Below are 27,003 nucleotides of genomic sequence, written 5' to 3'. Positions count from 1 at the left end.
ATATACAGTTGAAGTCGTATGTTTACATACGCATTAAGCAAATACATTTAAACTCAGTTTCACAATTCCTGACATTTCATCCTTGTAAAAATTCCATCTTAGGTCAGTTAGGATCACCACTTTATTTTAAGAATGTGAAATGTCAGAATAATAGTAGAGAATTATTTATTTTAGATTCTATTTCTTTCATCACATTCCCAGTGGGTCAGTATTTGGTAGCATTGCCTTTAAATTGTTGAACTTGGGTCAAACGTTTTGGGTAGGTTTCCACAATAAGTTGGGTGAATTTTGGCCCATTCCTCCTGACAGAGCTGGTATAACTGAGTCAGGTTTGTAGGCCTCCTTTCTCGCACATGCTTTTTCAGTTCTGCCTACACATTTTCTATGGGATTGAGCTCAGGGCTTTGTGATGGCCACTCCAATACCTTGACTTTGTTGTCCTTAAGCCATTTTGCCACAACTTTGGAAGTATGCTTGGGGTCATTGTCCATTTGGAAGACCCATTTGCGACCAAGCTTTTACTGATGTCTTGAGATGTTGCTTCAATATATCCACATAATTTTCCTTGCTCATGTTGCCATTTATTTTGTGAAGTGCACCAGTCCCTCCTGCAGAAAAGCACCCCCACAACATGATGCTGCCACCCCCGTGCTTCACGGTTGGGATGGTATTCTTCGGCTTGCAAGCGTCCCCCCTTTCTCCTCCAAACATAACGATGGTCATTATGGCCAAACAGTTCTATTTTTGTTTCATCAGAACAGAACAAAAAGTACAAATCTTTGTCCCCATGTGCAGTTGCAAACCGTAGTCTGGCTTTTTATGGCTGTTTTGGAGCAGTGGCTTCTTCCTTGCTGAGTAGCTTTCAGGTTATGTCGGTATAGGGCTCGTTTTACTGTAGATATAGATACTTTTGTGCCTCTTTCCTCCAGCATCTTCACAAGGTCCTTTGCTGTTGTTCTGGGATTGATTTGCACTTCTCTCACCAAAGTACATTCATCTCTAGGAGACAGAGCGAGTCTCCTTCCTGAGCGGTATGACGGCTGCGTGGTCCCATGGCGTTATACTTGCGTACTATTGTTTGTACAGATGAACATGGTACATTCAGGCGTTTGGAAATTGCTCCCAAGGATGAATCAGACTTGTGGAGGTCTACAGTTTTTTTTCTGCGGTCTTGGCTGATTTCTTTTGATTTTCCCATGATGTCAAGCAAAAGGCCTTGAAATACATCCACAGGTAGACCTACAATTGACGTCAATTAGCCTATCAGAAGCTTCTAAAACCATGCATTACATAATTTTCTGGAATGTTCCAAGCTGTTCAAAGGCACAGTCAACTTAGTGTATGTAAACCTCTGACCCACTGGAATTGTGATACAGTGAATAAGTGAAATAATCTGTCAGTATACAATTGTTGGAAAAATTACTTGTGACATGCACGAAATAGATGTCCTAACCAAATTGCAAAAACTATAGTTTGTTAGCAAGAAATTTGTGGAGTGGTTGAAAAATGAATTTTAATGACTCCGACCTAAGTGTATGTAAACTTCCGACTTCCAACTGTACATATGAGATGTATTGTTGAACATAATGCGAGATATGTAAACATTCTTAAAGTGGCATTATTAAAGTGAATAGCGTTCTATTTATTAAAGTGGCCAATGATATCAAGTCTAAGTAGGCAGCCGCCTCTCTGTGGTAGTGATGGATGGAAAAGGAAAAATACGTTTGGCAATGTTATTGCAGTACTATTAGCAGTTAAAGATAACCAGTTATACAGTAATAACTTTTTTGTTTTAATTTAACAACATTGGATTTGTTTATCCTTAAAGACAGTATATACACCAAACATTTTGAATATATGAAAGGTAGCTGGACTACCTAATCAATAAAAACACTCAATTAATTTATCTGTACTCATTCAAAACAACCAATCCATTTTTAGCAACAGAAAAATATTCAGAAGTAATACTGTAATATAACATAATATTCTGGACATACAGGAACAAAGACTGTCACACAAATCAATGACGCAGATCTCATGAACATAATGAGAATGAACAGATAAATACATTTGAAAAACAGGTCATGCATTGTTCTAGTGGAATTTTAACACATTCCAAGCCAAGTGATTTATATCTGAGTTGGCTACATGGGGATACTGACCATGTGAGCTCCAAGCCCTTTCTAAACTCATGTCTTTGCATGTACTGCCAAATTTGGTCTCCTTGGCACATCCACAAGTAAAATAATGCTTCCTGACAGTATGTTTGTGTCCTTTCACATGTTTTTGGCTATGTCCCTCTAATAATCACACAGCATTCTGTACGAACCGGTTTCTGGTTAGTACACAGTTGTGCTGTGTTTCAGTGAAACTGCAGCAGGTCGCGATCACTGCGGAGCCACAGTGGGAAGGCCTGTGAGCGCAGCTGCAGCGAGGCCTGCTGGTACGACTGAGCCACCTGCTTGTAGTCCCAGTATGTCTGGAGCTCCTTTCCCCTACAGACACAATCAACAAACACAGAACCTCAGTGGCAGTTACCATGGGATATTAACCTCTTAAAATCACAAGACATTAGATAAATTAACTATAGAATAAGAATGAGTCATTCTATTTATGTGGAATGAACCCTTGTCACTGAGGAAATTAAAGATTTTTTCCAGGGTGTGGAAACATGCCCCAAGGATTCCTGTCCTCTGTGGGCATCGTCTGACATCAGATCGTGTCACTCCTAAGCGACACACTGGCGTAAGACACACCCCTGGGCTTTTTCCACATTTTGTTGTGTTAGAGCCTGAATTTAAAATGGATTAAATTCAGATTTTGTCTTAATAATGGCCTTAACACACAATACCCCATAATGTCAAAGTGGATTTTTTTTTTCATTTATAAAAAGCTGAAATGTATTGAGTCAATAAGTATTCATCATGAAGTGCATTGAGGGACTAGTCAAGGATCACCTCAACCTTACCTGCCACCCTAGACCCACTTCAATTTGCTTACCGCCCCAATAGATCCACAGACAATGTAATCGCCATCACTCTGCACACTGCCCTATCCTATCTGGACAAGAGGAATACCTACGTAAGAACACTGTTCATTGACTATAGCTCAGCATTCAACGCCATAGTACCCTCCAAGCTCATCATTAAGCTTGAGGCCATGGGTCTCAACCCCATCCTGTGCAACTGGGTCTTCGACTTCCTGACAGCCAACCCCATGTGGTGAAGGCAGGAAACAACATTTCCACTTCGCTGATCCTCAACACTGCAGCCCCACAAGAGTGCGTGCAAAGCCCCCTCCTGTACTCCCTTTTCACCCATGCCTCCAACTCAAATCATCAAGTTTGCAGATGACACAACAGTAGTAGGCTTGATTACCAACGATGAGAGCCTACAGGGAGATTGTGTGGGCTCTGGGAGTGAGGTGCCTGGAAAACAACCTCTAACTCAAAGTCAACAAAACAAAAGGAGATGATCGTGGACTTCAAGAAACAGCAGCGGGTGCACCCCCTATCTACAATGAGTGGACCACAGTGGAGAAGGTGGAAAGCTTCAAGTTCCTTGGTGTACACATCACTGACAAACTGAAATGGACCGCCCAGACAGTTTAAAAAAATAAATATTTAACCTTTATTTAACTAGGCAAATCCGTTAAGAACAAATTCTTATTTACAAATGATGGCCTAGGAACAGTGGGTTAACTGCCTTGATCAGGCACAGAACAACAGATTTTTACCTGGTCAGCTCAGGGATTCGTTCTTGCAACCTTTCGGTTACTAGTCCAACGCCCTAACCACTACGCTACCTGCCGCCTCAGAGTGTGGTGAAGAAGGCGCAACAGAGACTCTTAAACCTCAGGAGGCTAAAGAAATGTGGCTTGTCACTTAAAACCCACAAACCTTTACAGATGCACAATTGAAAGCATACTGTCAGGATGTATCACCGCCTGGTACGGCAACTGCACTGCTGGCACCCGCAAGGCTCTCCAGAGGCAGGTGCGGTCTGGAGAGTTGTATGGCATTGAAACTTGCTTGGAGGGTTGATAACACAGTGTCTAAAGAAGGGCCAGAAGTATACAGAATGGTGTCGTCTGCATAGAGGTGGATCAGAGACTCACCAGCAGCAAGAGCGACATCATTGATGTATACAGAGAAGAGTCTCGTCCAATAATTGAAACCTATGGCACCCCCATAGAGACTGCCAGGGGCCGGACAACAGGCCCTCCGATTTGACACACTGAACTCTATCAGAGAAGTAGTTGGTGAACCAGGCGAGGCAATCATTTGAGAAACCAAAGCCATTGAGTCTGTCGATGAGGATGTGGTGATTGACAGAGTCGAAAAAGCCTTGGCCAGGTCAATGAATACGGCTGCACAGTATTGTTTCTTATCGATGGAGGTTAAGATATCGTTTAGGACCTTGAGCGTGGCTGAGGTGCACCTATGACCAGCTCTGAAACCAGACTGCATAGCGGAGAAGGTATGGTGGGATTCGAAATGGTCGGTAATCTGTTTGTTGACTTGGCTTTCGAAGACCTTAGACAGGGTAGGATAGATATAAGTCTGTAGCAGTTTGGGTCAAGAGTGTCCCCCCCCTTTGAAGAGGGGGATGACTGCAGCTGCTTTCCAATCTTTGGGAATCTCAGACGACACGAGAGGGAGGTTGAACAGGATAGTAATAGGGGTTGCAACAATTTCGGCAGATAATTTTAGAAAGGGTCCAGATTGTCTAGCCCGGCTGATTTGTAGGGGTCCAGATTTTGCCGCTCTTTCAGAACATCAGCGGACTGGATTTGGGAGAAGGAGAAATGGGGAAGGCTTGGGTGAGTTGCAGTGCTGTTGACCGGGGTAGGGGTAGCCAGGTGGAAAGCATGGCCAGCCATTGAAAATTGCTTATTGAAATTCTCAATTATAGTGGATTTATCGGTGGTGACAGAGTTTCCTATCATCAGTGCAATGGAAAGCTGGGAGGAGGTGTTCTTATTCTCCATGGACTTTACAGTGTCCCAGAACTTTTTTGAGTTAGTGTTGCAGGAAGCAAATTTCTGCTTGAAAAAGCTGCCCGTGGCTTTTCTAACTGCCTGTGTATATTGGGTTCTAGCTTCCCTGAAAAGTTGCATATCACGGGGGCTGTTCGATGCTAATGCAGAAAGCCATAGGATGTTTGTGTTGGTTAAGGGCAGTCAGGTCTGGAGAGAACCAAGGGCTATATCTGTTCCTGGTTCTACATTTCTTGAATGGGGCATGTTTATTTAAGATGGTGAGGAAGGCTTTAAAAAATTTTTTTATAACCAGGCATCCTCTACTGACGGGATGAGATCAATATCCTTCCAGGATACCCTGGCCAGGTCGATGAGAAAGGTCTGCTCGCTGTAGTGTTCCAGGTAGCGTTTGACAGTGATGAGTGGAGGTCGTTTGACGGATGCAGGCAATGAGGCAGTGATCGCTGAGATCTTGGTTGAAAACAGCAGAGGTGTATTTAGAGGGCAAGTTGGTTAGGATGATATCTATGAGGGTGCCCGTGTTTACGGCTTTGGGGTGGTACCTGGTAGGTTCATTGATAATTTGTGTGAGATTGAGGGCATAAAGCTTAGATTGTAGGATGTCCGGGGTGTTAAGCATGTTCCAGTTTAGGTTGCCTTGCAGCACGAGCTCTGAAGATAGATGGGGGGGGCAATCAGTTCACATATGGTGTCCAGAGCACAGCTGGGGGCAGAGGGTGGTCTATAGCAGACGGCAACGGTGAGAGACTTGTTTTTGGAGAGGTGGATTTTTAAAAGTTCAAATGGTTTGGGTACAGACCTGGATAGTAGGACAGAACTCTGCAGGCTCTCTCTGTAAGTAGATTGCAACACCGCCCCCTTTGGCCGTTCTATCTTGTCTGAAAGTGTTGTTGTTAGGGATGGAGATTTCAGAATTTTTGGTGGTCTTCCAAAGCCAGGATTCAGACACGGCTAGAGCATCCGGGTTGGCAGAGTGTGCTAAAGCAGTGAATAAAACAACATTAGAAGCCCCCTCCCTAAGTTTAACATGCATGAAACCAAGGCTATTACGGATACAGAAGTAATCAAAAGAGAGCGCCTGGGGAATAGGAGTGGAGCTAGGCACTGCAGGGCCTGGATTTACCTCTACATCACCAGAGGAACAGAGGAGGAGTAGGATAAGGGTACGGCTAAAAGCTATGCGAATTGGTAATCTAGAACGTCCGGAACAGAGAGTAAAAGGAGGTTTCTGGGGGCGATAAAATAGCTTCAAGGTATAATGTACAGACAAAGTTATGGTAGGATGTGAATACAATGGAGGTAAACCTATGTATTGAGTGATGACAGAGATATTGAAGATATTGAACATCCTGTATATGTCCATACTATTCTCAAAGGCAATCCAGAACATATCCCAGTCTGCGTGATCGAAGCATAGATTCTGATTGGTCTGACCAACGTCGAACAGTCCTTGCCTCAGGTACTTCCTGTTAAAATTTCTACCTGTAGGAGGGGAGGCGCAAAATGGAAGCGTGATCTGATTGAGCAGCTCATTTCTAAAACGTGGTTTGTTGGAGGGGGACTGGAATAAAAGCTCGCACACCCAGTAGCTCTCCTGGAGGATGGTTGACCACCCTTTACTATAACAAAGCAACCAAATACGTTTTATGCCTTTTGAAATAATTCGCTCCTTCAATACATCAAAGATCAAATGGCTATGGTAGGATACATATTGTTTTATTCAGCTGAATCAAGCCCACACATTTTCTTCAGGGGATGTACCTTTTCAAGTTTAGTCATATTTAGCTTAGCTACCAGAAGTGGTTACTTTGCAGCCTGACTGGCATCTATTGAGTCGCAATGTCCCATACATTGGATGTCCAAATCATCTGCAAGTATCTACAAAACAAGTTCAGAAGCCACATAATCCAAAAGGCGACATCAAATCTTGTTTCCTAAAATAATTGTTTGTGATTCAAATATTTTATTCACATGAATCGATTCACCACAAATGAATCGAATCCCAACTAATACAATGGCAAAAGGGAATTGTTCGTTTCATCAAAAAGAGTAGTTGAAATGAATCATATGAACCGTTAAAAAAAAGCGAATAAACCTTGTATGACCTTATTCACGAGTGACGTAAAATGATGAAAACATTAATACATGCGAATAATAGCTAAACAGTTAACTTGAGGGTACAATATATGTTTTTGAATTGGCTACCTAGTTATTAGACTGTTCTCTAACCTATTTTATAGGCCTACCTGCTGCTGCAATGTCCGACTGTCTCTCTCCATGAGCAACGGCCCACTCGTCGCGCAAACATGCGCTGAAGTGTCATGCTGATCCTGGCTGATATGTTGATATGATATTTTTATTTTATTGATACAACATTTTAAATCAATGTCTAAATAAATCACATTAACAGAAATAGTTAAAGGTTAAATCAATTTTTTTAAATCCTTGAATTTTCCAGAACTTTTCCAGGCCTGGAAAACACAATTTTAAAATTGCATGAATTTTCATGACTGTACGAAACCGTGGATAGTGCGCTCTGCATGTGAGTAACTGCTGCTCAGCACCCACGAGACAGTTTTCTGCACAGTGCACACTGATGATGATAACCACATTATGAGAATTTGGCAATGAAGGCATCCCTTCTACTCAGTCAGATGAACTCATCATATTGACATGTGGAATTGTGTATGTCTCTGTGCATCTGAGGTAAAGTAGTAACTGGCTACAACTGGAGGAAGGTGCGCAAGAGTAAGCTAACTAAAGGAGGAGAGGGGAAATTAAAACATGTTAAAATACATATTTACTAAGTAAACTATATTAAACGCTCCGGAGGTAGTGAAAGATTTGAATCTAGATCTGTCTCTTTACACTACACAAGTATCTCTCATTGACCTAGTTTGTGGTGTCAAAGTAGTCTAGTGTAAAGATGCCCTTTCGGGGCTCTGAGGTCTAGACCCTGCATTTTCATGCCCCGACAACACTGCTTCATTTCCTGTGTGTGAGTTCTCCAGTGGAGAGGCTCTGACTTTAGAAGCAGTGTGTGTTGTGTATATAGCTATGTGAATGGTGTGTGTTGTGTGTATAGCTATGTGAATGTATTTTAACTTTTACAATCGTATTAACTGGTAACTTGACCCTTTAAAAAATAGAAAGCACTCATTGGGCAAACTGCTCCCATGAACAATTAAAGTGTTGATACACTCCAATAGGACAAATAAATCGAGATAATGTTAGTGTGCAGGATATCATTTTTAGTCTTACATGCTGACCAGACCGGACACATCGCGTGCGCGAGCGTCGCAAAATATATGTAGAAATCCATGTTATTCAATTATTGTGCCAACGAGCCTCTGCGACGCCAAGGGCTAAAATAGAACTTATTCCTATTTCTGACACAGATTGTGCTGCAAGTCCAGCCTCTCCCATCTCCTCATTCGTTAATTAGAAGCAGGTACCCACGTGCCATCTCCTCATTGGTTATACCCACATGTGGGTGATTGAAAGATGATTTGTTTTGCCAGTAGTCGTGGTAATACAATGAAAGATGCGATTTTATGTGTGGATTAATTGTCGGAATAGAGGTCCTTGTGCATTTCAGGTAAAATAACAACTCAATGTTTATATCCCAGGACAAATTAACTAGCAACAGCAAGTTAGCTAAATAGGTCAAATTAACATTAGCTAGCAAGTGCAAGCTAACTAGCTAAATTGCCATACATGTTTAATGATTTTCAACCTGTCCCCAAATTAATGTAATTTGTTCAGAGTTTGTTTTGATATTTTAACCTGCGTGTCATGATCGCGTTTGGAGTGGGGGGGGGCAAAATAAATGTATGCCCAATGGCGCACGCGCGCAGCCGGTTTGGGTTCCGTGTTACTCTTCTTGTTGTATAATCCATGCCGTTATTTTAGAGGGCACAGAAGCTGAAAAGACAATTATTTAATGAAATATATAAATTGTTGAGTTTTTTAAATAAATATGGAATTCCAGTGATGTGAAGGAGTAGGCCATAGTTTTTTGATGCAATACCCACAAGTCTTATAAAGACAGGGAAATTATGTTTATGAGAGGAATTACGTTATGAGAGGAATTGCGCCTGAAGGATTATAAAAAGTGCACTAATAATAGTGATATTCGGAAGACGTGTACCGAGCCTGCATTTCTCACCAATTTCGTGATATCTAAATTGGTAGTTACAGACTTGTCCCATCGCTGCAACTCCCCTACGGACCCGGGAGAGGAGAAGGTCGAGAGCCATGCGTACTTCGAAACCCGACGCTGCCAAGCCGCATTGCTTCTTGACACACTGCTCGCTTAAGAGTCAGTTTGCAGGCACCTGGGCCGCCACAAGGAGTCACTAGAGTGCAATGAGACAAGGAAATCCTGGCCGGCCAAAACCTCCCCTAACCCAGACAACGCTGGGCCCATTGTGCGCCGCCTCATGGGTCTCCCATTCACAGCCCGCTGTGACACAGCCTGTGATCGAACCTGGGTTTGTAGTGACACCTCAAGCACTGCGAAGCAGTGCCTTAGACCGCTGTGCCACTCAGGAGGCCCCCAGCGGTATGGAATTGAAATAATAAGTGTTGCGTCACTAACAAAGTCCGTGAAGTGTCTTTTAAAATCATTCACTTATTTTAACCAGTTAACCAGTTACTTCCACGATTTTAAATTTACATTGTTTTAAAGTGTGCTTTTTGTCAAATAGAATAAATGACTTGGAGTTTAATTTTCTATGATTGTATTGGCACTAAGATTTTTTGGGACAGATCTTGAGCATTATTTTTAACTGGTTCTAGGTTTCAGCTTAATGGTAAGGATATTTTTCTTAATATATCAGGATTTGGATCAGAACAAAGTATACATAAATAATATTTTTATGATGTATGGTAAATATTTTATACATAAATGTAAGTGGGATAAAGAAAAATGTAACTTAAATTGAAATTACTTAAAAAAAATACAACGGGAAAGCAAAGCGAACCCTAAATGCCTGTGAATCCTTGGGTATTGTTGTTTAAATGGGCTGTTAATGGATTCTCTCTCACACACACACGTTTGATCTAATATCAAATCATATGCAGGAAATTGAAACCCCTTTTAAATTAATTAATAGAATGTTTTTGGCACTTCACAGACAGCACGCTATCCACTAATCAAACAGATTATGTGGTTGAGAACAGGATATTTAGAAATTACATTATGATGCCGGCAGTCATCTGTTCTTCTCAGAGGGACAATTACCTTAGAGATTCAGGGAGGTGGGACTTGTCAGTGACAGCCAGCAGTGACAGGAAAGAATGAAATAGTTCCACTTTGCAAATAAGAGACCTGAAAAGACAAAGTCAGGCGTCAATCTGAAGTTCAGGGGACTTAACACAACACATATACCAATGTGATGAGAGGGAGGCAGCCTGTGCATTAAAGGTGCATAATTCTGGGTTAACACATGAAGGGAACTGGCCAGATAGAAATATTTCTAACTTGTGCCTAAACAACAAACCTACTTGTTTTTTTAAGTACTGGCTGTTACCTTGCTTTTGATGTGCCCAGAGCCTTCTTGGTCACTCCATGTTTATAGCCATTAGCAGTGACATCTAATGGCTGGTCTGACACAGCGCACCAGCTGATAGCTGAAAACAGGAGTAACATTCATGACTCAATGTAGATCAGCAAATATATCACATAAAAACAGACAAGACCCTTAGGCTGAGAAACCATTTGGTTAGAAAGGGCACATGAGGTGAAATGAGATGACAGAGGACAAATAGGGTGAAGAATGAAGAACAAGGTGTCACCTGCTGAGACAGTAGGCAGGTTTCCATTGACCCAGGTTAATTCAACAAAAGCAATATCGCAAAAAAAAAACATTGTAATTGAAACAGCAGCAACAGGAGAACTGGTCTAAAAAAGTATGGAAACTATGATTTTCGAATTAACAATGACTGGCAAAAAATTTGAAGGCATGCGATATCATCACGTAACTATAAATCAAATTTGTCACATGCTTCATAAACAACAGGTGAGGATTAACAGTGAAATGCTTCCTTACGGGCCGTTCCCAAAAATTCAGACCAAAAAAAATTGAGAAATAATATAAAAATAAAACACGTAATAAAAGTAATAATAGATACACAGTCAGTAATGATAACTTATATATACACTGGGCACCAGTGCCGAAACGATGTGCAGGGGTACGAGGTAATCGAGATAGATACAGTGCCTTGCAAAATTATTCATCTCCTTTGGCGTTTTTCCTTTTTTGTTGCATTACAACCTGTAATGTAAATAGATTTGGATTTCATGTAATGTACATACACAAAATAGTCCGAATTGATGAAGTGACATTTTTTAAAATTACTTCTAAAAATTCTAAAGAATAAATAAAAAAACAGAGAAGTGGTGCGTGCATATCTATTCACCCCCTTTGCTATGAAGCCCCTAAATAAGATCTGGCGCAACCAATTACCTTCAGAAGTGACATAATTAGTTAAATAAAGCCCACCTGTGTGCAATCTAAGTGTCACATGATCAGTATGTATGCATGTACACATACATACACAGTGAGGCAAAAAAGTATTTAGTCAGCCACCAATTGTGCAAGTTCTCCCACTTAAAAAGATGAGGCCTGTAATTTATCATAGGTACACTTCAACTATGACAGACAAAATTAGAAGAAAAATCAAGAAAATCACATTGTAGGATTTTTTATTAATTTATTTGCAAATTATGGTGGAAAATAAGTATACACACACACACACCTGTTCTAAAAAGCCCCAGAGTCTGCAACACCACCAAGCAACCGGCACCATGAAGACCAAGTTGCTCTCCAAACAGGTCAGGAACAAAGTTGTGGAGAAGTACAGATCAGCGTTGGGTTATAAAAAAAAAATATCCGAAACTTTGAACATCCCACGGAGCACCATTAAATCCATTATTAAAAAATGGAAAGAATATAGCACCACCGCAACCCTGCCAAAAGAGGACCGCCCACCAAAACTCACAGACCAGGCAAGGAGGGCATTAGTCAGAGAGGCAACCAAGAGACCAAAGATGACCCTGAAGGAGCTGCAAAGCTCCACAGCGGAGATTGAAGTATCTGTCCATAGGACCACTTTAAGCCGTACACTCCACAGAGCTGGGCTTCACGGAAGATTGGCCAGAAAAAAGCCATTGCTTAAAGAAAAGAATAAGCAAACACGTTAGGCATGTGGGAGACTCCTCAAACATATGGAAGAAGGTACTCTGGTCAGATGAGCTAAAATTTAGCTTTTTGGCCATCAAGAAAAACGCTATGTCTGGCGCAAACCCAACACCTCTCATCACCCAGAGAACCTCATCAGTGAGGGGGGTGAATAGTTGTGCACACTCAAGTTGGTTTTTTTTGTCTCATTTCTTGTTCGTTTCAGAATAAAAATATTTTGTATCCTCAAAGTGGTAGGCATGTTGTGTAAATCAAATTATACAAACCCCCCCCCCCAAAAAAATCCATGGTAATTACAGGTTATAAGGCAACAAAATATGAAAAATGCCAAGGGGTGTGTGTGTATACTGTCACAAGCCACTGTATGTACATACAGTGCATTTGGAAAGTATTCAGACCACAAATTCTTCCACATTTTGTTAAGTTGCAGCATTAGTATAAAATTAATTAGATTTATTGTTTTCCTCAATCTACACACAATACCTCAATGACAATTTGAGCACATTTATTAAAAATAAACAGAAAAACCTTAGATACATAAGTATTCAGACCCTTTGCTATGAGACTCGAAATTGAGTTCAGGTGCATGCTGTCATGCCTGACACTACACATCCAAGTACACTACCATTCAAAAGTTTGGGGTCACTTAGAAATGTCCTTGTTTTTGAAAGAAAAGCACATTTTGTTGACCATTAAAATAACATCAAATTGATCAGAACTAGAGTGTAGACATTGTTAATGTTGTAAATGACTATTGTAGCTGGAAATATCTACGTAGGCGTAGAGGCCCATTATCAGCAACCATCACTCCTGTATTCCAATGGCACGTTGTGTTAGCTAATCCAAGTGTATAATTTTAAAAGGGCAATAAAACTGGCCTTCTTTAGACTAGTTGAGCATCTGGAGCATCAGCATTTGTGGGTTTGATTACAGGCTCAAAATGGCCAGAAACAAAGCCCTTTCTTCTGAAACTCGTCAGTCTATTCTTGTTCTGAGAAATTATGGCTATTCCATGCGATGACTTGCCAAGAAACTGAAGATCTCGTACAATGCTGTGTACTACTCCCTTCACAGAACAGCACAAACTGGCCCTAACCAGAATAGAAAGAGTGGGAGGCCCCGGTGCACAACTGTAAATCAAATGGTAGGCAACTCTACATAGAAGGCCAGCATCCCGGAGTTGCCTCTTCACTGTTGACGTGGAGACTGGTGTTTTGCGGATACTATTTAATGAAGCTGCCAGTTGAGGACTTGTGAGGCGCCCGTTTCTCAAACTAGACACTAAATGTACTCCCACTCCTCTTTCCCTTCTGGTTAGAGAGTTTGCGTTGTTCTGTGAAAGGAGTAGTAGTATTTATTTCCAAGATGGAAAATTACTGAGGATTATAGAGGACGATATTGCCACTCCCATTTTTTTAAATTTAAGCCTACTAGAAAGTGAGTGCCACCCAGGCCTGGAGGGAAGCAAAAGTCATTCCGCTACCTAAGAATAGTAAAGCCCCCTTTACTGGCTCAAATAGCCGACCAATCAGCCTGTTACCAACCCTGAGTAATCTTCTGGGGAAAAATGGTGTTTGACCAGATACAATGGTATTTTACAGTAAACAAATTGACCACAGCATTTCAGCATGCTTATAGGAAAGGACATTCAACAAGCACAGCACTTACATGAATGACTGATGATAAAAGGATTGTGGGATCTGTCTTGTTAGACTTCAGAGCGACTTTTGACATTATCGATCATAGTCTGCTGCTGGAAAAACATAGGTGTGTAATGGCTTTACAGCCCCTGCTATACTATGGATAAAGAGTTTTCTGTCTAACAGAACAGAGGGTGTTCTTTAATGGAAGCGTCTCCAACATAATCCAGGTAGAATCAGGAATTCCCCAGGGCAGCTGTCAAGGCCCCTTCATTTTTTCAATCTTCACTAACAACATGCCAATGGCTTTGAGTAAAGCCAATGGATCTATGTATACGGATGACTCAACACCATACATGTCAGATACTAGTGACTGAAATTATTTGCAACACTTAAAAAGCTGCAGTTAGTTTCAGAGTGGGTGGAAAAGGTAGTCCGAAATATTTCTAACACTACAAGCATTGTATTTGGGACAAATCATTCACTAAACCCTAAACCTCAACTAATGTGGAAATTGAGCAAGTTGAGGTGACTAAACTGCTTGGAGTAACACTAGATTGTAAACTGTCATGGTCAAAACATATTGATGCAGTAGTAGCTAAGATGGGGAGAAGTCTGTCCACAATAAAGCGATTCTCTACTTTCTTAAAATCACTATCAACAAGGCAGGTCCTACAGGCCCTAGTTTTGTTGCACCTTGACTACTGTTCAGTCGTGTGGTCAGGTGCAACAAAAAAGGACTTAGGAAAATTGCAATTGGCTCAAAACAGGGCAGCACGGCTGGCCCTTGGATGTACACAGAGAGCTAATATTAATAATATGCATGTCAATCTCTCCTGGCTCAAAGTGGATGAGAGATTGACTTCATCACTACTTGTATTGACGACAGGTATTGACATGTTGAATGCACCGAGCTGTCTGTTTGAACTACTGGCGCACAGCTCGGACACCCATGCATACCCCACAAGACATGCCACAAGAGGTCTCTTCACAGTCCCCAAAGTCCAGAACAGACTATGGGAGGCAGACAGTACTACATAGAGCCATGACAACATGGAACTCTATTCCACATCAAGTAACTTAAGCAAGCAGTAAAATTAGATTTAAAAAACAGATATGAATACACCTTACGGAACATCGGGGACTGTGAAGCAACACAAACATAGGCACAGACACATGCATAGACGCACGATAGCATACGCACTACACAAACACATGGATTTTGTACTGTAAATATGTGGTAGTGGTGGAGTAGGGGCCTGAGGGCACAGTGTGTTGTGAAATCTGTGAATGTATTGTAATGTTTTAAAAATTGTATAAACTGACTTAATTTTGCTGGACCCCAGGAAGAGCAGCTGCTACCTTGGCAGCAGCTAATGCGGATCCATAATGAATACAAATACAACTTGGAGTACACCTGCGGTAAACTAAATTCATTGGACATGATTTGGAAAGACACAGACGTCTATATAAAAGGTCCCACAGCTGACAGTGCATGTCAGAGCAAAAACCAAGCCATGGGGACTAGGGAATTGTCCGTAGAGCTCAGAGACAGGATTGTGTCGAGGCACAGATTGGGAAAGGGTACCAAAAAATGTCTGCAGCATTGAAGGTACCCAAGAACACAGTAGCTTGGAATCACCAAGGCTCTTCCTAGAGCTGGCTACCTGGCCAAACTGAGCAGTCGGGAAGAAGGGCCTTGGTCAGGGAGGTGACCAAGAACCCGATGGTCACACTGAAAAAGCTCCACAGTTCCTCTGTTGAGATGGGAGAACCTTCCAGAAGGAGAACCATCTCTGCAGCACTCCAGCAATCAGGCATTTATGGTAAATTGACAAGACGGAAGCCACTCCTCAGTAAAAGGCACATGACAGCCTGGTTGGAGTTAGCCAAAAAGGCACCTAAAGGACACTCAGACCATGAGAAACAAGATTCTCTGGTCTGATGAAACCAAGATTGAACTGGCCTGAATGCCAAGCGTCACGTCTGGAGGTATCCTGGCACCGTCCCTACGGTGAAGAATGGCAATGGCAGCATCATGCGGTGGGGATGTTTTTCAGTGGCAGGGACTGTGAGACTAGTCAGGATCGAGGGAAAGAGGAACAGAACAAAGTACAGAGAGATCCTTGATGAAGGAGTGGCTTCAGGACAAGTCTCTGAATGTCCTTGAGTGGCCCAGTCAGAGCCCAGACTTGAACCCGATCTAACATCGCTGGAGATGACAGGGCTTGAGAGGATCTGCAGAGCAGAATGGGAGAAACTCCCCAAATACAGGTGTGCCAAGCTTGTAGCGTCAAGAAGACTAGGCTGTAATCGCTGTCAAAGGTGCTTCAACAAAGTACTCAGTAAAGGGTCTGAATACTTACGTAAATGTGATTTCAATTGTGTAATTTTTATAAATTTGCAAAAAATAAATAAAAACCATTTTGCTTTGTCATGGGGTATTTTGTATAGATTGGTGAGAACAAAAATGTTTTATTTAATTCATTTTAGAATAAGGCTGTAAAAGTACTAAAATGTAGAAATAGTCAAGGGGTCTGAATACTTTCCGAATGCACTGTACCAAAAAAATAATATCCCAATATGTGACTGAAAATATGGCAAAAATGCAGAAGGATGTTAATTGCCTGTAAACAGCATGAGGATGATTTTTTAAAAACATTTAATAATGTAATAAGGCCTACTGATTATTTCTCACTTATCTACTTGCGAGCTACTCATTGACAGTCTGCGAGCTACCGGACATGCAGTTGTTTGCTAAGGTGCAACCTTTGGTAGGCTGATGGAAGGCTACACAGAGTCTGCGCTACAGCAAAGCCTAATCAGACATGCCATTGCGCATCATGGTTCTTACAAGCAAAGTAAAATTATAATGAATTCACTTATGGTACACGCAGCTCAAATGATATCTAACAACACCATTGGACCAACACCATCGGATATGAAATAATGACACAAATCTAACAGCACAACAAAACAGATAAAATCATTTTGCAGGTGCCTTTTCATTTTAAAACACCAGTGGTGTAACTAATGCTTTCTAAAAGCACGGAACAAAACAGAGAGGTCAAACTAATTCAGAGGCAACGGGGGCGAGGGGGTTCCAAATACAATCTGTAAACCGAATATAACCCCAATTAGCAATGTTGAAATTGTGTGGTGTGCCCTGTGGAATTTTTTATCCACATTCTAGTTTTTTGTTTAGTGTGATGTCATTACATCAAGCTGTTTTAAATTGTCACAAGACCGTTACATGGAAAGGCACTGTAGCAGGCAATTGTCACATCTATTTTCTAAGCGAAAAATGTATTATTTCTAAAAAATAAAATCCCATTTCAATCAAACATATATTTTTTTCCTCTTTTTTACATGATATTGTACAACAGCTGAAACTAACAAATTTTTAAAAAATTAGTGTTATTTCCTGATAGTTATTGGTTGGAAATAGAATCTACACAGGAACTTCTAATCAACAGGTTTGCATGGGCGGGAGTTTCAGCTTTCCATGGTGACATCACCATGCGGTAAATTGGTTAATAGACCAACGAGAAAGAGTTCCAAACCTCTGACAATAACAACTAGTTTTCCCCTCCCCACTCAGACCACTCCCAAAATGTTAGCTATTTTTGCCCATTTTAAATGGACATCTACTAGACTAAGGTACTTAATTGTTAAACATAAATAATTTTTTGATATTGACATAAAAAAAAGCCTGCATTGGGCCTTTTAGCTACAGATGGGTAAAACATGTTTTAAATCCCACCTGCGCCACAAGGTGAGACTCTGCCCTTGCCGGGCTGATGATTGTGCTCAGTCTGTGCCTGGCTGTGAGCAAATTCCAGGCTGGACTGCAGGAGCTCTGGAGGCTGCACTGTGTAGCCAGCAGGCAGGGCTGTCACCTCAGAACACCTGTAGAAACACAGAGGAACCAATCAATCACTTCTAGTTATACTAAAATCTGCTTAAACAGGTCACTAATCACTATGTTTCCCTACTCTGTCTCACACACACAACCAAACAGAAACATAAAAACACAAATATGGGATAAAAAAAGGCAGTTTGCAAGGCTATATCATTAACAGGTTATAGGCTTTGCTCCTTTACAGTTCACACCACCAGGGCTTAGTGAGCAGCCATGTAACATGATGAGCCACCAGAGATGGTGGTCAACAAAACCACAGCTGGTGGCTCACACAAACAACACATGCCAGCAAAGAGGCCGAACAGGACATTAACGACATGGTGGGAATTTAAAGATCGGTGTCCCTCCCACTCAACTGTAACCCTCTGTATTTACTAACAAACTGTACTCATACCCCAGCTGCTCCACCTCCACATTCACAATCTTCTCTAACATCTCTCAACTTTCCATTAATCTTACTCTTTCAGAGTCCTAAACACTTAAGGTATCCCCCTTTCCATATGTAGTAGCTAGTTCACCTGGTGATCAGAGCTCTCTGCATGGCCTGATGGCTGTATGGACATCTCCCCACCACTATTGCGCTGAAGTAAACTGCCCCTTGTAGGTAATGGGAGAGCAGCGCACCCTGGAAACCTAGCACTGCCCACCTGGCCAGCTTGTCACTGCAGGAGAGAGACAGAGTGGGCTCCCCCCTACCAGGCTTCACTCTCAGCAGCCCAGTACTGTGGTACCCTAACCCGGGCTGGAGGGGATCCTCTGGTCCTCCAGGGACACACTTAGCACCTGTCCGGTGTATGTCCTGTAGAGACTGTTGTGTCAAAACATTGTCCCTTTGTTTTAACACCACGTTGGTCAGCGCATTCTCCCCCTCCGGCCTTGGACTCTCTGCAGGGGCCTGTGCAGGGCTGTCAGTAAGATTTTCAACCAGGCTCCCACCACACTGTAGCTCATCCTCTGACTTCTCCGGTTCTTCTAATCGAGGATGTTTATTGATCCCATCAGTATGTGTCTCCGCTCTGCGTTTCAGGTTCACTCTTTCTGCTTTTTCATTGGTTCCAATGGGGGTGATCTCATCTGACCTTATTGGTGGGCAGGGTTGGGATTGGCGGTCAATCATCATGGGAATGATGGAGGCATCTCCACCTGGAGACATAACAGCGAAACATACTGATTAAGCATATCAGCTCTAACAACTTCTAACCATCATAGGAAACTGTTATGTCAACTATGCATGTATGTACAGTGCCACATTTCAGGCTTCAAACATAAAGATATAAAACTGTATTTTTTTGTGAAGAATCAACAACAAGTGGGACACAATCATGAAGTGGAACAACATTTATTGGATATTTCAAACTTTCTTAACAAATCAAAAACTGAAAAATTGGGCGTGCAAAATTATTCAGCCCCTTTACTTTCAGTGCAGCAAACTCTCTCCAGAAGTTCAGTGAGGATCTCTGAATGATCCAATGTTGACCTAAATGACTAATGATGATAAATACAATCCACCTGTGTGTAATCAAGTCTCCGTATAAATGCACCTGCACTGTGATAGTCTCAGAGGTCCGTTAAAAGCGCAGAGAGCATCATGAAGAACAAGGAACACACCAGGCAGGTCCGAGATACTGTTGAAGAAGTTTAAAGACGGATTTTGATACAAAAAGATTTCCCAAGCTTTAAACATCCCAAGGAGCACTGTGCAAGCGATAATATTGAAATGGAAGGAGTATCAGACCACTGCAAATCTACCAAGACCTGGCCGACCCTCTAAACTTTCAGCTCATACAAGGAGAAGACTGATCAGAGATGCAGCCAAGAGGCCCATGATCACTCTGGATGAACTGCAGAGATCTACAGCTGAGGTGAGAGACTCTGTCCATAGGACAACAATCAGTCGTATATTGCACAAATCTGGCCTTTATGGAAGAGTGGCAAGAAGAAAGCCATTTCTTAAAGATATCCATAAAAAGTGTCGTTTAAAGTTTGCCACAAGCCACCTGGGAGACACACCAAACATGTGGAAGAAGGTGCTCTGGTCAGATGAAACCAAAATTGAACTTTTTGGCAACAATGCAAAACGTTATGTTTGGCGTAAAAGCAACACAGCACATCACCCTGAACACACCATCCCCACTGTCAAACATGGTGGTGGCAGCATCATGGTTTGGGCCTGCTTTTCTTCAGCAGGGACAGGGAAGATGGTTAAAATTGATGGGAAGATGGATGGAGCCAAATACAGGACCATTCTGGAAGAAAACCTGATGGAGTCTGCAAAAGACCTGAGACTGGGACGGAGATTTGTCTTCCAACAAGACAATGATCCAAAACATAAAGCAAAATCTACAATGGAATGGTTCAAAAATAAACATATCCAGGTGTTAGAATGGCCAAGTCAAAGTCCAGACCTGAATCCAATCGAGAATCTGTGGAAAGAACTGAAAACTGCTGTTCAAATGCTCTCCATCCAACCTCACTGAGCTCGAGCTGTTTTGCAAGGAGGAATGGGAAAAAAATTCAGTCTCTCGATGTGCAAAACTGATAGAGACATACCCCAAGCGACTTACAGATGTAATCGCAGCAAAAGGTGGCGCTACAAAGTATTAACTTAAGGGGGCTGAATAATTTTGCACGCCCAATTTTTCAGTTTTTGATTTGTTAAAAAAGTTTGAAATATCCAATAAATGTCGTTCCACTTCCTGATTGTGTCCCACTTGTTGTTGATTCTTCACAAAAAAATACAGTTTTATATCTTTATGTTTGAAGCCTGAAATGTGGCCAAAGGTCGCAAAGTTCAAGGGGGCCGAATACTTTCGCAAGGCACTGTATATATAATGCTAGTAAACACATAACTCAGTTGGAAATTGGGGAAAACAAACATTCTTTCCCATTGTAATTGTTAGATTACTTGTTAGCACTGTCAGGACTAGAAGCAGAAGCATTTCGCTACACTCGCATTAACATCTGCTAACCATGTTTATATGTGACCAATACAATTTGACTGACCCTCATTGTAAATGAGCCAACTTTGTCATAGATTTCTTTATTTTACAGAAATAAAAAAAAACATGCAAAAAAGGTTCTGCAGGAAGAGCCCTGTGGCTCAAGGCTATTCGGTGTGGAAGAGCGGGAAAAATGTGGGGATCCGGTGTCCAAGTAGACTACACGTAGCTGTGTGTGGAAAACATTGCATCACTGGTATGACATTTAACTATTTTAACATAGGCCGTTTGCAACTCCACTCACTAGTTGTAACTTTATAGCTAGTCAGTTTGTGTTTTTGGTCTTAAAGTTCTGGTTGGTACGGTAGCTAGCACTCACGTGGCTAACGTTTGCGCCGTCATGAAACTGAGGGAAGGAAAATTATAGTTTTTTCTAAGTAGTTACAACGCTTGGGAGAAGGCCATGCTGAAAATACATTTTTAAGCATGCACTTTTCTTACACGTAGACTTGTAATTGACCAAAACAAGCAGTGAGCCAATAGGGTAACATGGGTTGTTTTCTCCACAAGCGGGCAGGGCCGCAACATTCTATTTAAACAACATGTAGCAGCTATTCCTCAATGCCAGAAACACATAATAGTAACCTACAGCACCCCGAGAGAACATTCCCAAATTACAAACTCTTAAAGTTTTATAGTACTGTAATATTGTTCTAAAAGTTGGGTTTGAGGTGTTCTCCACATCAGCTTTATCTTTGGAAACAATCCCACAACGGTCAGCGTCACAATGAGGCTCACCCTTCATAGACAGGTTGGTTGTGTTTTCTATAAGGAAAACAAGCAGTACATTAAGACCATTCTCCATTCTTCTAATAAGAAAGCTGTTAAAACAATCTGTTTCTTTTAAGGTCTTTGTAGAATCTGCAATTTGTTGTACCCCCTAGCATATGTTATCATTGTCTATGTACGTACTAAGAGGCTGTTTTTACATCGTAGATAGAAGGGTTTGTATGGGAGTTCTGATTGGTTGCAAGTTTAGCAGTTTGGAAAATTTGCCTGAGCGGACAGTGTTGAAATATACTTTTTATGAGAAAATGTGCAAGAATTGAAGGTACCAACACATTTTATAGTCATCATAATGTTTTACTGTCATACACAAAAAAAATCTGCTCCTCCCTCGACGGGGATCCATCAACTTCACGTTTTTCCGACTTCGCCCACCACCTAATGGAGCTAGCTTGCAATTACATTTTTATTTATCAAGATGGCCAAGCTTTGTTTAGTAGCAGGGTGTAGCAACACTTGTTATGCAAATGTCTGGACGCCTCTATGGCCATGCAAATTAAACACTTCGTAAAAAGTGGGATACATTTGTGAGAATTAGGCATCTGCTCATACCAACAACGTGTCATATAAAGTATTCCAAACAGCTAGCAGCACCGGCAGAGACAGAGCATTATCAGGGCTTCACCTGGGACGTGAAAGAGCTATCTTACTACCTCAATACTAAAGTTATAGACCTATCGCATTTAGCTCACGTCTTCCATCTAAATAACACTGATTAACGCTAAAGTAACCAAATTAACATGTCTGTCAGCTGTTGGTAGCTAACTGCTGGTGCTGTCATACTGTTGATCAGGGATATTCAACTCTCACCCTACGAGGTCCGGCACCTGCTGGTTTTCTGTTGTACTTGATACTCAATTGTACCCCCACCTGGTGTCCAAGGTCTAAATCCCTGATTAGAGGGGAACAATGAAAAAAAGCAGTAGAACTGGCTTTGAGGTCCAGAATCTAGTTTGAGAGCTATAGATAGTACAAGCCTATTGGAAAAGAGTAGATTTGGTCACGATGGAGGTCAATGTTTTTGTAAAGAGCCCTGTGGCCGAAATATTGTGTGTCTATGTAGATGTCGGGCTAAACAGAGATGCGTCGGCCATGTATTCAATCATAGATCTGGTGGCATTTCGGAGAAAGGAGCCAGGTTCTCTTTAGAGGGGTGGATTGTGGATTTTGCTCAATGGGACAAGTGCATTTCTGGAGCTTGCCGCATGAGTTGTGTTTAAGAAGCCGCTGGCTGTCTGCACTTGGGCTCTCTGTGTGTGGATGGCTTGTTGGATGGTGTCTGTGGGGCCGGGGGAGCTAGTTAGTTGTCTGTTTCCTTTCTAGCTGGCAAAATAAGTGAGCTAGATTTTGTATGTGTACTGCCATACGTTGATAACATATCCAAGTTTGTCACTGGTATGGGCTAGTAAATATCCTAAAGCTGGCCATCTAGACAGATAGCCGCAAGCTAAAACCAGGGAGATAATTCACTTTGTTTCATCTGCTGCTGGCTTGATAATGTTCACTAATAACATGTAATTGATTAAATTACATTTTATTCTATAAAGATTATAATTGTGTCAATATGTTGTGAATATTGTCAAAATCCTCACAGCCGTTTTCCATACTAAAACGTGAAGTACAATTTACCATGTACAGTATGCTTCGGTAAGCTCACCGTGTGAGTCATCAAAATTGCGATCTTGCGTTTGGGCCTTTCTGGCAGTCTTTGTGGTTTTTATATGCGTGTAGCATGAATTGTCAAGTAACCAATCATTTTTCAAGCTAGAACCCATGTATACTAGTTATTATAAACTGAGTAGTTTGAGCCCTGAATGCTGATTGGCTGAAAGCCGTGGTGTATTTTGGGCTCCCGAGTAGCCTCTAAGGCACTGCATCTCAGTGCTAGAGGTATCACTACAGACACCCTGGTTCGAATCCAGGCTGTATCACAATCGACCGTGATTGGGAGTCCCATAGGGCAGCGCACAATTGGCCCAGCGTCACCAGGGTTTGGCCGTCATTGTAAATAAGAATTTGTTCTTAAACTGACTTGCCTATTTAAATAAAGGTTCAATATCAGACCATATACCACAGGTATGATTTGTAACTTTTTACTGTTCTAATTACTTTTGGTAACCAGTGTATAATAGCAATAAGGCACCTTGGGGGTTTGTGGTATACCGTAATTGCTGGAATATTAAGCGCACCTGAATATAAACCGCACCCACTGAATTATTTAAAAAATATGTATTTGTACATAAATAAGCCGCACATGTCTATGAGCCGCAGGTGCCTACCGGTATATTGAAACAAATGAACTTTACACAGCCTTTAAACGAAACACGGCTTATAACCAAAATTAAACAGTGGCCTACCAAGAAAGTCATTGGTCACTATCTTCCTCCTCCTGTGCACTGAAACCACTGAAGCCATCTCCTTCGGTGTCGGAGTTGAATAGCCTCAGAATTGCTTCATCCGATGTTGGATCGTTTTCATTGTCGCTCTCGTCACTTTCATCCGGAGGCAAATACCCTGCTGAGCTCATGCTGCCCCTTCAACACGCAGCAGTCCAGCCTTTCGAAACCCGTTGATGATAGTGGATTTTTTTGACAATGCTCCACGCTGTCAGGACCCACTGGCAGACTTGACCATAAGTTGCTCTTCGCATGCGTTGTTTTAGTGAAGGATTTCTCCCCACTTGTCATCCAAGCCTCCCACTGAACAAGGAGCGCCACCTTAAATGCACGATTTACACTGATGTTGAGTGGCTGCAAATACTTTGGGCCATCTGCTTTTCTTCCCTCTGAAAGCGGTTGTTGTCTTTTTGCACTGAGTCAGTTCCTCACGCTGCTTTCCAACGTCTTATCATCGACTCATTAAGGCCAAGCTCCCGTGCAGCAGCTCTATTTCCTTTTCCAACAGCCAGATCGATCGCCTTCAATTTGAAAGCTGCATCATATGCATTTCTCTGTGTCTTTGCCATGATGAGGGTGACAAAATTACTACCGTAATCAGAATGATGGGAAGTTTGAGCGCGCTCGATTTACGTCACATTATGTGACGGTGCTCAGTTTTTTGGCGGCATGAATCTTGTGAAAGCGGGAAAAATCCATAAATTAGCCGCGTCATTGTATAAACCGCGAGGTTCAAAGCGTGGGAATAAAGTAGCGGCTTATAGTCCGGAAATTACGGTATGTCCAATGTACCACGGCTAATGGCTGTATCCAGGCACTCTGCGTTGCGCTCAAGAACAGCCCTTAGCCATGGTATATTGGCCATATATCACACCTCCTTGGGCCTCATTGCGTAAATATACAGCACCAATTACATAAAGATCTGATGGGGTCCATTATCTGCTACCTGGACTTTAATACTGACTGGGACTATAAGGCCTATAGTTCTCATGAACAACAAAATGTCAAACAACCAAACTCACATGGTGTGTGACTTGTGAAGAACAGGAAAGACACCCCTGACTGCACCTTCCACTTTCCCATCTCCTCTCCCTGACAGAACACAGTGCTGCCTTGCCCACATACTGCCATCCGCAGCTGCTCAGTCAGATACCTGCACAAACAAAGTAGGCTTATGTTATTATGGGTAAAACATACATACACACAAACAAATGTTACCAACAGGTCTTGCTCTCATGCATGACACACTCTCACCTAATGCAACCCCTCCTGGCAATGACTTCTGCATGGCTGTCATTGAGCACATCTCCTGATTGGACGAGAAAGTGAGTGAGCCACTACCTGTCTATGCCTTGTGTGTGTGTGTGTGTGTGTGTGTGTGTGTGAAAGATCAAGTATGTGTGGGGCTGTGTAGGTATACCAACCCTTTGAGCTCATGGCTGAGCGCCCAATACACTTAGTGCCAGTTCCCAATGACACTACCTCCTCCTCAACTGTGAAGGAGATAAAACAGCCTTTATTGTACTGACAGTCACTCTGGTAGAAAATCAAGTACAATATTTGTATTAACATGAACTGAAGGGGATGACGCAAAGCCAACGACATGCATTTATATTTCACCTTTCTCTTGATTCGGGGACACTGAACACTTTACTACGGCGGCCAAAAGCGTCCACTCTCTGCCCGGCTCGGGCTTTCCTCTCTTGGGCAACTCGCTGAAGCGCTGGTAGCACAGTTTGGAAATCTCATCGGCGGTCCACATATTGCAGCGAGTTTTAAACAAACTAGCTATCTGGTTAACTATGGTGGCAGCAGCCTGTTGTGAAAGTACGTAAAGTGAATAAAAAACGGTTATTCGTAGTCTCTCTTATATATGTATTTCAACGATACAGACAATATTCATTGCATTACACACATTATTATTTGCACACAAGACATGCTCCGTGTGAAGCAGGCAAGAGTAGCTAATCACTTCCAGGTCACGGATATATGGAATCCTTCAGAATAAGAGTCCAATCCTGTATACTTTGTAAATGAATAATTAGGGCGAAAATGTGTACAGTTATCGATAGACCTGTAGTTATCATGCAAATAATTTTTAGTATTTCTACATGGTATGTGATTCATTTGTTTATTTTTTCAAGCCTAAATGGTCAACGATGTTTTTTGTGTATATACTTCTATAATTTATTATTACACAATTTCCTGTACATTGTATTGCAGTAAAAATGGGGTCCATTCTACTCAGGAGTACTTCTAGTTTCCAAATCCAGAGTTTACACCCCAAGGAGAGACTCTGCTCATATTGTGGCCCTTAAAGAGTGGCCAATTGTTTTTTCATATTATTCATACCCCTTGACTTAATTAAAAATGGTGTTGTGTTACAGAAATATCTAATTTATATAAGTATTCACATCCGTTTGCTTTGATGACACTCCAAATTGACCTCAGGTGCATCCAATTTTCTTTAGTCATCCTTGAGATGTCACAACAACTTGATTTAGAAAGAAACACCTATCTATATAAGGTCTCACAGTTGACAGTGCATGTCTGAGCAGGAACTATACCATGAAGTCCAAATAACAGTCTGTAGAACTCTTAGATAGAATTGTGAGGAGGCTTATATCTGCAGAAAGGTATAAAACTATTTATAGAGTGTTGAACGTTTCCAAGAGCACAGTGTACTCCAGGAACCCACTGACCACTCTGACAGAACTACAGTTCCTTGGCTGAGATTGTAGAACCTGCCAGGACACCAGTCTCTACAACACTTGTCAAGGGTGTGTACGGGAGGCGAAGTCAGGTGCAGGAGAGCAGAGTGTAATAAACAGGCGCACTTTAATTCCGGTCCAAAAATGACAGCACATAAGAACAATAACGTGCCAAAAACACGGAACATTGCAAAAGTATAGCGCCTGACAAAATCCACATAACAATAAACAATTACACACAAAGACATGGTGGGGAACAGAGGACTAAATACATGCAATAATTATAGAATGAAAACCAGGTGTGTAATGTAACAAGACAAAACAAATGGATATATGAGAAATG

At 41.7% G+C, this 27,003-nt stretch overlaps 1 protein-coding gene across 2 annotated transcripts; it reads right to left on the bottom strand.

The window, feature by feature from the left end:
• Nucleotides 1–1,623: 1,623 nt before the first annotated feature.
• Nucleotides 1,624–25,926, bottom strand: adat1 (adenosine deaminase tRNA specific 1). Of its 2 annotated transcripts, XM_031802059.1 has the most exons (10): nt 25,865–25,926; nt 25,570–25,765; nt 25,374–25,442; nt 25,204–25,258; nt 24,972–25,102; nt 18,287–18,911; nt 17,610–17,755; nt 10,536–10,635; nt 10,247–10,333; nt 1,624–2,495 (listed from the first exon to the last, which is right to left on the bottom strand). In XM_031802059.1, exons 2-10 carry the CDS (start codon nt 25,709–25,711, stop codon nt 2,363–2,365), a joined length of 1,488 nt encoding a protein of 495 aa, XP_031657919.1. In that variant the 5' UTR covers nt 25,712–25,765; nt 25,865–25,926; the 3' UTR covers nt 1,624–2,362. The 2 variants fall into 2 exon arrangements, with proteins under 2 accessions (XP_031657919.1, XP_020312555.1); XM_020456966.2 differs by having other exon boundaries at nt 18,416–18,911; nt 25,570–25,919.
• Between the last annotated feature and the right edge of the window lie 1,077 nt (nt 25,927–27,003).

The sequence above is a fragment of the Oncorhynchus kisutch genome, linkage group LG22 (assembly GCF_002021735.2).
Source record: "Oncorhynchus kisutch isolate 150728-3 linkage group LG22, Okis_V2, whole genome shotgun sequence".
Classification (NCBI taxonomy): domain Eukaryota; kingdom Metazoa; phylum Chordata; class Actinopteri; order Salmoniformes; family Salmonidae; genus Oncorhynchus; species Oncorhynchus kisutch.
Note: the sequence above shows the minus strand (reverse complement) of the source record. Positions and strands in the feature narration are given on the sequence as shown.